This window comes from Lactuca virosa, chromosome 4 (genome assembly GCF_052849685.1).
Source record: "Lactuca virosa cultivar CGN04683 chromosome 4, Lactuca_virosa_CGN04683_v6, whole genome shotgun sequence".
NCBI classification, from domain to species: Eukaryota; Viridiplantae; Streptophyta; class Magnoliopsida; order Asterales; family Asteraceae; genus Lactuca; species Lactuca virosa.
In genome coordinates this window covers 1,706,449-1,716,411 of record NC_136429.1, presented here as the reverse complement: position 1 = coordinate 1,716,411, position 9,963 = coordinate 1,706,449, and the positions used below count along the sequence as shown (strand labels likewise).

General features: G+C 36.0%; 2 protein-coding genes across 2 annotated transcripts; one reads left to right on the top strand and one right to left on the bottom strand.

Annotated features, from left to right (window-relative positions):
- The first annotated feature begins 4,413 nt into the window (after nt 1–4,413).
- Nucleotides 4,414–7,370, top strand: LOC145169132 (hydroxyproline-rich glycoprotein family protein). Its single transcript, XM_079087700.1, has 8 exons — nt 4,414–4,759; nt 5,129–5,201; nt 5,278–5,352; nt 5,414–5,475; nt 5,563–5,631; nt 5,709–5,737; nt 5,836–6,301; nt 6,417–7,370. Exons 1-8 carry the CDS (start codon nt 4,661–4,663, stop codon nt 7,209–7,211), a joined length of 1,668 nt encoding a protein of 555 aa, XP_078943826.1. The 5' UTR covers nt 4,414–4,660; the 3' UTR covers nt 7,212–7,370.
- Nucleotides 7,371–7,422: 52 nt separating this feature from the next.
- On the bottom strand, nt 7,423–8,267 carry LOC145169133 (uncharacterized). The gene has a single exon (XM_079087701.1). The coding sequence runs from the start codon at nt 8,225–8,227 to the stop codon at nt 7,565–7,567; it is 663 nt and encodes a 220-aa protein (XP_078943827.1). The 5' UTR covers nt 8,228–8,267; the 3' UTR covers nt 7,423–7,564.
- Between the last annotated feature and the right edge of the window lie 1,696 nt (nt 8,268–9,963).

Here is a 9,963-nt window from a genome sequence, read left to right as displayed (position 1 = left end):
CCGGTTTTCGACTACTTTCTCCTGTTAAGCCCGTTTTTTACGGGGATTTTTCACCAAATTCGTACTTTTACCATTTTAAACCCCCAAAACTCATATTTTATTCATTTCTCAAGGATTTATTAGTTAAAAGTCATTATTTTATATTAAGAGGAGTATTTTACCCCACAAGTGGGTCAAGTGTGTCCACTTGCCTCCATGTGTTACTTCCTCATTAGCCCAACCCTATCCACATCACACAAACCAATGCAAACATCCTTTCATCTTTGCAACTTGCTCTAGCAACCTTCTATATAAAGAAATCATTGGAGGATTTCTTGATTTACTATGATCATCTCCAAACTTATACACTTCTCAAACCATCAAGAGAGCCTCTTTTTCCCTCTACTTCCCACCACTTTGTGAAGGTGTTCTTGAGCTATTACTTCACTTTTTGGTAAGTATTCCATCTAAACTCAAGTGTTATTCCATAATTTCACAACACTCTTGGATCCTCGACTCATATCTTAACACCAAAAATCGTTCTTAGGATCATCCAAGCTTTCACGTGTTCATCAAGTGTTCTTGACTTGATACTCCTTGTCTTCAACCTTACACTCTTCAAGAAATCACTCAAGGTGAGTTCATAACCCTACATTTTCAAGTTTTCTTTAGTTTTCAGGGGGGGGGGGGAATACAAGTTAAAACACCAAAACATACTTAAAACTTAACTTGACAGCTTACAACAGAAAAGTTGTGACCTGTTCACGAACTGTTTTACCCAACTTAAAATTAATATTTTTAAAAACTGTTTAATATGCATGTAGTTCAGGTTTATACCTTTAAAATTACTACTTTCACATCTCTATACAATTTTTCTACAATTTATGGTGATTTTTACAAAACTGCCTATCATTGCAGCATCAAAGTCGGACCAGGTTGTGAAGATGAACATTTTAACCCTGTTTTGAGACCACCAAAAATTATAGGAAAATTTATGGATACAGTAGACTCTTTTTCCAAATACTCAGAGTTTACAGATTCAGTTTTCGACTTACGATGATTTTTCTATAAATATTCTAAAACAGTGACAGTTAAGGGTAAAACTGTCAAATACATGTTTAAGGGTTATTCACACCTTGTAACATGCTGAGCAAGGTGTGTACGATTTACACTTAATATTTTAAATGTCATTTTATGGAAATACAAAGACATTCATCAAACACACAACACTTTTGATAAACTATAATAGGTATAGTTTGAGCACTTCGTTTGACATAGAAAACAATAACTCAATCGACTTGCAAAACAAGTATTTCATTACACACTACGTGAACTTGTTAATAAATAAATTTGTGAGACATTCTCCTTCAGGGTACTCTTAAGTACCACAGTAAAGTCCTGTAGTTATAATCAGAATCTCCTAGAGGGAGAGCGTGATAGTTGTGTATAGATCTATATTGGGTCTGACAAACCCGCACCTAAGCTGCTTGCAACAGCTAGACCGGCAGGTCTGTAGTGACAAGTGTCATAACATTCCGACGCCTGAAGAACGTCGAATACGAGGTCCTCGAGTTTTAGCATGGTTATAACAACTCACATGAGAAATTAACAAAACACACAGTTCACGGGAATTTAAGGAGTTTTTATTTAAATATAAAAACCACACATACACATAAGTATGACAATTTACTTACATATACTAAATCTTGGTTCAGTTAAGACTATAACAACCCTTTAGAAAATATTGGATTTTCTGGACATAAACTTGTAACAAACAAAAAGGAACATCATTCATTTTTCATTCATAAATTACTTATGAACTCACCAGCTTTATGCTGATACTCTTTCAAAACAACTTGTATTCTCAGGTAATCAGTAAAACAGGTAACCACAAGATTTCTGAAGTCAAGACGCTAAGGCGTAGATTCTTTTGCTATATTTTGACATCATATGTAATTTATTTGGAAACATATACTTTTGAAACGATGTAACCTTTTAAATTATATTTATGATGGTTGTGTTTACTTTCTTCACTATGGTTATGATACTGAGCATGACGTCCTCCGCCCCGAACGTTTCCGCCGTTCTGGTTTGGGGGTGTGACACATTAGGACCAAAATCACTCTTTTGTGAGTGATTTAGGATGATTTCGGTCATGGTGGATAGCAAACATATCCTTTTGGCCGCAAACACCCTTAAATATCTTCATATCTTATCCTTATTTAGTTTCCCAATGTGATATGATACAGTTACCAACGTAAACTTCACATCACCTCCTCATTTTACTTCCTATTTAAGATACTTAAATGAGATCACTCTTCATTTACAATTCCAGTGAACGAAATTATCCGTACCTTCTCTCAATATATCACACATCTTTTCTCTCAAGTCCTTCACAAACATTCTCCCAGGAAGTTTATTGATCCATACTTCTCCTTAATACTTTGGTAAGTATTCTTCACTTGTTCTATGATTATTCAACACATAAGTTCTAGTTTCATCAAATATTCACAAATTAATATGCGTATAAACCATTAGGATTTACGACATCCTTCCCGTATTCTAGCCCGAAGTCACCGTTTCTATCTCGTTATCAAACAACGACTACAAATAAGGTGAGTTCATACCCCTACACTTTTTATAACTTTTTTTATGTTTTAAGGGGGGGGGGGGGGGGGGGAATACAAGTAAAACACAAGGAAACTTGTGTAAATATACATAACAATTATTTATGTTTTCGTATCTTTTATAAGCATTTTACGTAAAATTACTAAATATGAGAAACAACGTTATTACCAACTTTATAAATATTTACATGCAAACTATGTTAAAACACAACGGTTTTCATTCTCAACTAAACATACATTTTAAACTATAATAGGTATAGTTTGGGGAACATTCACATTATTCTACCCTTTCGGGGCAAATGAACGATTATATAAAAATACGATTATTTTTATATTTTATAAACATAACAAAAAGGGGTAAAAATTACACACATGAATACTTTCAGTTCGAAAACAGGTAAACTCGTTGGATAAGGTTGTGAGTCAATGTCTTCGTCTTACCTACCAAGGTATACAAGCAAGTCCTGTATTATAACCCGAGTCTTCTTCCGGTGAACGTGATAATTGTGTATAGATCTATACGGGATTGATGACCCCGCACCCTGGCTAATAGCTACAGCCAAACTGGCAGGTTATGGGTGACAAATATCAAACAGTGCGACGCCTGAAGAACGTCGAGACAGACAAATCATTCGCTAGCACGGTTATGAAAACTCACATGGGATAAACGACTATACATGGATTTTTACGTAAAAACACATCTCTTCAAATGGTTTTATATACAAATAAAACTAGTCATAACTATTTTAAGTATTGATAATACTTGTACTTTCCGGTCTTGGAGCATATTAGACTACAGTTCAGTTTTATAGAAAATATGGGATTTTTCGGGATAAACACAATTACTTTACAAGTAAACAGCTCACAGTTCAGTTTTATGGAAAATATAGGATTTTCCGGGATAAACACAATTACTTTACAGGCAAACAGCTCACAATTCAGTTTTATGGAAAAATATAGGATTTTCTGGATAAACTCACTTACGTTTTTAAGGAACAAAGATCATACTTTTACATACCAAATGCTTATGAACTCACCAACTTAAATGTTGATACACTTTCAAAATCAATTGTATTCTCAGGAAAACCAGTAGTCAGGTACATGCACAGATTTTGTGAAGACGGAGCATAGCAGCGTTACGTCTTAGTTTTTGCTTTATACTTTTGGAGTCAATCAATCTATGTTATGAACACAATGTAAACACTTTATTATCAATGTAATGGTTGTTGTTGCTTTGATTACTATTATACATTTGTTGTGATACTGTACATGACGTCCTCCGCCCCCGAACGTTTCCGCCGTTTAGGTTTAGGGGTGTGACAGAGGGCATATTAGGAAGATCACTTTTGTAAATTTTTGGGAGGAAAAAAAATTTAGAGAGGAGCTGATCAATTGACACGTAGCTATAATACTACTCTTTTATTAGAGTAGGATGTACAACATAAAAGGTAAAACTAACATGGTACACCTTATGCTTAATCAAATACAAATCAATGCTAGTTTTTTTTAAAGAATGATAGTGGGTACCACGTGTAAGACTCCCTTTTATAAGACCACATAAATGGGTAGGATCCGTCCGATCTCACGTTCGAAACAACCCATTTAGGGTTCGCTCGTCATTTTCTAAAAACGCAAAAAATTAGTTTTATTTATTTATTTATTTTATGATTTTATGATATACTAACAAATAAATTATCATTTTTGTTAATATCCCCTTTTTTTTTTTTTTTTTTTTTTTTTTTTTTTTTTTTTGTTAGTTAACCATATATTCATAAAAAAAACAATTTCCAAATATCCAAATTACGTGACGAATAGTGAAGTATTGCGCGTTAGCGTGACAAACACAGGCGACTTCTCCTCAACATGAAAGTTAAGATGACGATCGACAGTTGAACAAACATCGCATTTGATCTCTCCCTTTGACTTTTGACCTTTGAATTCACGATCATCATCTTCTCCATTTGCCCCCCTCCATAATTTTATGCCAATCTTTGCAGAAAACCTATACCCCATTATCTCTGCATAATTTTCCATTCATTCACCCAACACAACAAATGAAAACTCCCTTTAAAAAACTGCGTGGGTTAGGGCTACACAGGCATAATACTCATCGACCTCCCGCTCAGTTGGATGAGCTTTCGCAGGCTTCCCAGGTTTAATTTCTATTTTCCCTTTCCGTAGATAGGAATTTCAAACCAACAAAATTGGATTTTGAGGGTAATTTCCGTTTTCCCCTCACAATTCGTTTTTAGGTTTTTATCAATTGATTTTCCAAAGGGGCGAGTTTTTAGTGCTCGTCGATCATAAATTTATGCTAGGCTTTTTGTAATTAAATTAGATCTTATTCAGACTTGATATTGACTTTCAGTCAACGGCTTCATCGATTATCTTAGTCTATGCTCAAAGCAAAAATTAGGAACAGCCTTTTTAAGATCAAAATCTCCTATCGTAAATTCGCGAAGCAAACGTATAATTGCGATTGTAGATTATTATGATTTCTTTACTATTTTTGTGTTTTGCAGGACATGCATGACATGAAAGATTGCTATGACAGTTTACTTTCTGCAGCAGCAGCCACAGCGAACAGTGCTTACGGTATTTGACTGACACCTTTTCTGAACAAATAAAAATTATGCGTGGATTGATACATGATGCTGATAATCTGTTTCAGAGTTCTCGGAATCACTACGGGATATGGGAGATTGTCTTCTCGAGAAAACTTCATTAAACGATGATGAAGACAGCGGTGAGTTTGAAGCTTATGAGTTTCATTTCATTCTAAAACCCTAAACCCAATGATTTTGCAGGTAGAGTCTTGCTAATGCTGGGAAAGGTGCAGTTTGAAATCCAGAAGCTGGTGGATAATTATGTGAGTTGCTATTTCATTTTTAATTTTCAAGTTATATAGTAGTAGCACCACACATTTAGTGACGGCTGCAAGATGTTCCTTTTTCAGCGTGCACATATTTCTCGCACAATCACAGCCCCTTCAGAGTCCCTTCTCAGTGAATTGCGTGTTGTTGAGGTATGTAGTTGTAGTTGATTTTTTATGACATGAAAAGGGTAGCTTACTGTGATGAATGCTGATGATTGTTGTTTCAGGACATGAAAAGGCAATGCGACGAGAAGAGGTCTGATTCTGAAACTTATTCATTCAAGTTGAAATTTTGTCAAAAGAAAAAGAATGTATAGTAAGCTATTGGTATTGTATGGATAATAATTGTACCAGGATGACGTATGATGAGATGAAAATACGACACAAAGACAAGAGAAAATCAGGAGGAGGAGAATACGTGTCTTCCCATCAGCTGCGAGCAGCTCAAGAAGAATTTGATGAGGACGCCACTTTATTTGTTTTCCGCATGAAGTCTTTAAAAAAGGGTCAGTCCCGTAGTCTTCTAACACAGGCTGCTCGCCACCATGCTGCTCAGATGTGTTTTTTCAGGAAGTCTCTCAGATCTCTTGAAGCGATCGAGCCTCATGTTATGTTAGTAACCCAACAGCAGCATATCGATTACCAGTTCAGCGGGCTTGAAGAAGACGACGATGATGATGACAGAAACTCTGTTTTTCTTACTGATGATGACACTGAAGATGATAGCGAAGTAGACATGCATCAAGATGGTGAATTGAGCTTTGAGTACCAGAGGGGCGATCCGAAAAATGAAGCTTCTAGCTCAGAAAACTCCATGGAGGTGAATCTGATGCTCTCTAATCAGGCTGTTGTTGGTTCGTTGGTTTTTTTTTCTCTCTCTCTCTCTCTCTCTCACACCAAACTTGTTTGTTTGTTTTTCTTTCTACAATACACAGTTGGATAGCGCAGCAGACATTACCTTTCCACAAGTTGCAGTGAAGGCAAACATGGAGGAGCAGAGGAAACCCCTATGGAACTCATCTACATTTGGTGTAGAGGTGAATGCAGGCAGCAAATGCAAATCAGCACCACTTTCTGCTTCTGCTGCGAGCAGTAATATGAATATGGAGCGGGACCCAAGACAGATGAGGCAGTCATCTGCTCGAAAGCTGAATACATATGTTCTCCCAACGCCAACGCCACAAAAAACAAATAATAATAAGAATAATTTGTGGCATTCATCACCTTTAGTATCCAGCAGCAGCTCAGGACCAATTCATCCATCAAACGCACAATCAGTACTCAGCAAACCCACTCCACTACCCTCTCCAACAGCAAGTCAAATTGAGCATCATCCAAGTGTTAGTGCCAAAAAAATCAAAAGATATGCTTTCTCTGGTCCTTTGGCTGGAAGTAGTAGTAGTAGTAGAAACAAGGCTCCTTTATCTGCGACTGTGAGTGGTCCTATTCCTATCACACGCACACCATTGGCCTCAACCACAAAACTATCCGGTGGTAATACTAATAGCAACAGCTTTGTTTCATCACCTAAAATCAGTGAACTCCATGAGCTCCCCAGACCTCCTGCAAACTTAGCCTCTATCAAAGTCAAACCACCTTTAAAACCTGCCTTCTCTGCTCCTTTGGTTACAATTACAAACAAGCCCCTTGGCCTCCATGCATCTTCTCAACGAATGCTTTCACCTTCGCCTCCTCAGACACCCGTCTCCATCTCCATAAGGAACAGCTAAGCTAGTCGCTGTGTTATTACTTATATATAGCATATAGGTACTTCATCTTTCTTTCCTTTGCAAATCTATACATGATCAAACTGTGGATATATATATTTTTGACTTATATGTAATTCATTTATGGAGTATTATAAAAGCCCTGATTTAAGTTTGGTAGTATTTTGCCATCTCGCTTTTTCTTGAGATATATATAATACTAATAGAGTGTGCAAAGATGAAAACGGAAGATGATTGATTGATTGGAGCAAATGTTGCAACTGTTTGTGTAGTCAACTGTGAACCTACATCTTTTACAATTTTGAAAAAGGAAAAAAAAAAAAAACATTTAGATTTAGCAGTAAAAATGTAAAGTCCTAGATAAAGCGACGCATGGGCCAGCCTGGTTGATCGCGTAGCGGCTTCATGACACAGTATCCGGCGGCGGTGGAAGAAGAAGAAGGAAGACGGTGATGGAAACATCTTCTGCGGAGGTTGTTGTGGTTCCTGAGAATACAAGGGGAGTTGATCCTGTGGTTTAGTCTTACAGGAATTGGCATTGCATCGAGTCCCATTAGCCTACCCACGGCACCCGGTGTGCACCAGATCACCCTCTCCCCTGCAACTTTTGCAGGCAAACAGCTTCTCAGATCCACTGCTACGGATGTTGGGTTTCGAAAGGAAGATCGATACATGGCATCCTTCCCATCAAGAGAAAACCTCGGGTACTGATTCAGTGCGTTTCGGGCACACCGTAAGATGTCTGAGCTGTTGACACACGACATCCTATGCTGCTGCACATCCCCATCCCCATCCTCTTCTTGTAGCTTTGCTCTTGCTGCCATTTTCTCCTCCAAGTCCAACCGCATGATCATCTCCTCCAGTGTCGCCTGCTGCTGGCTGTTTGCGGCCGCCATGGGTGGAGACTTTTGCTGCTTCAGAGTGGAGGTGGAGGTGTCCCCCGTGCACAGGTTCTTCAACCCCTTGTTCATCTTCAAACCAAGGGAGTTGTGGAGGCCAAGGAACGACAGGTCTTTCATCACAATGGAGGTAGAGGTGCTGTTGTTGACTGTTGAGATATAGATACATTGGTTGGAAAGATATTAAGGCAATCACATGAGACGGAGTAAAGAGGAAGGGAGGAGGGTTCACAAGATGTTTGCATGGAATTACTGATTTCACAATTACTAACCAACCAACCAACCAACCAACCATGTAAATACAATTCATGTTTTGCTAAATCTTTGTTGGAAAAATACTACCACCAATTAAGGAACTGAAAATAATCACAACCGATTGGATTAAAACCCAACTATAAGTTACTAGAACTAGGATCGGATAACATCTAGAAAAATGGTAACAGCCGTTAGAATAAATTTTCGTCATATTCAGTTGAATTTATCATATAAAATATTATGAGACGATGACATGATATTTGGTAATTGTTTGCGACATTTTGAAATTATACAAAAGATGTAAGAGTAAATTACATGAATGGTCCTTATGATTTAGGGTAATTTGCATGTTTGGTCCCTAACTTTTTTTTTTTAACTCGGAAGGTCTCTATTGTTTGTTTTTGTTACGTGTTTGGTCCCTATCTTACCTAAAAAACTATTTTGCCCTTGATTATTTTAAATTTATTTAAATAAACACACCCCCAACCCCATCTCACTCACCTTAGCTTACATACCCCACCATTTTTCCTATTTAAATAATAGTCTTCTTAGGTAAAAGAGGGACCAAACGCGTAACAAAAACAAACAGTAGGGACCAAGCACGTAACAAAAATAAACAGTAAAGACTTTCCGAGTTAAAAAAATAAGTTAGGGACAAAACGTGCAAATTACCCCAAACCATAGGGACCATTCTTATAATTTACTCAAGATGTAAAATGTTTAAAGGGTAAAAAAATCAAATATTTTAGGCTACTATGCACTCCAGCCCACTTTCAATGCTACATGTTAGCTTTGTTAACTCATTGTTTTTTTTTTCCAGGGAAATCTTCGAAAAAGTTCCAATATTTTATCCTAATTTACAAAAAAGTCTCAAACTAAAATTTGTTTACGAAAAAGTCTCAATTACCGGTAAAAACGACGATTTGGCCATATTTTTCCGGTTTACCGGTTTCATTACTTACCCGGTTTTAATAAAGTCCCATTATTTTACAATAATTTACGAATAAGTCCCAAATTATGGTAAAATAATGAGACTTTAATGAAAATTATGGTAAAATAATGAGACTTTAATGAAACCGGGTAAGTATTGAAACCGATAAACCGGAAAAAAAGGGTCAAATCCTCATTTTTTCCGGTAATCGGGACTTTTTCATAAACCAATTTTAGTTTGGGACTTTTTCATAAATTAGGGTGAAATATTAGGATTTTTCCAAAGATTTCCTTTTTTTCCATACACACTTTTTTTTAGTACCTATTATTATTATTTTCTTTTTATAGAAATGGAAGTTTTTAACTTTTGAATATATACAAAATAAGGAGAGTGTTTGAAAAATAACTTAAAAATGTTTAATTTTATACAAATAAAAAAAAACTAAAATTATCTCCAAATGTCTAGAATATGTAAGGGATACAAAAAGTTTTTTTTTAAATAAATATTTTAAAGATCACATTCTAATTAAAATCATTTTTATTTATAAAAATATAACAAAAAAATCGTCTTCAAATTCAAATAAAAATTAAAAGGTTTTTTTTTATCTTACTAGTTTACTCATATATATATATATATATATATATATATATATATATATATATATATATAT

What these genes read in the sequence shown, in the direction of transcription:
- LOC145169133 (XM_079087701.1), bottom strand. Translation starts at nt 8,227, where the DNA reads ATGAAAGACCTGTCGTTCCTTGGCCTCCACAACTCCCTTGGTTTGAAG.
- LOC145169132 (XM_079087700.1), top strand. Translation starts at nt 4,661, where the DNA reads ATGAAAACTCCCTTTAAAAAACTGCGTGGGTTAGGGCTACACAGGCAT. An exon ending in AGGCAATGCGACGAGAAGAG is followed by an intron (nt 5,738 to 5,835) that starts GTCTGATTCTGA and finishes TAATTGTACCAG; the next exon opens with GATGACGTATGATGAGATGA. An exon ending in GCTCAGAAAACTCCATGGAG is followed by an intron (nt 6,302 to 6,416) that starts GTGAATCTGATG and finishes TACAATACACAG; the next exon opens with TTGGATAGCGCAGCAGACAT.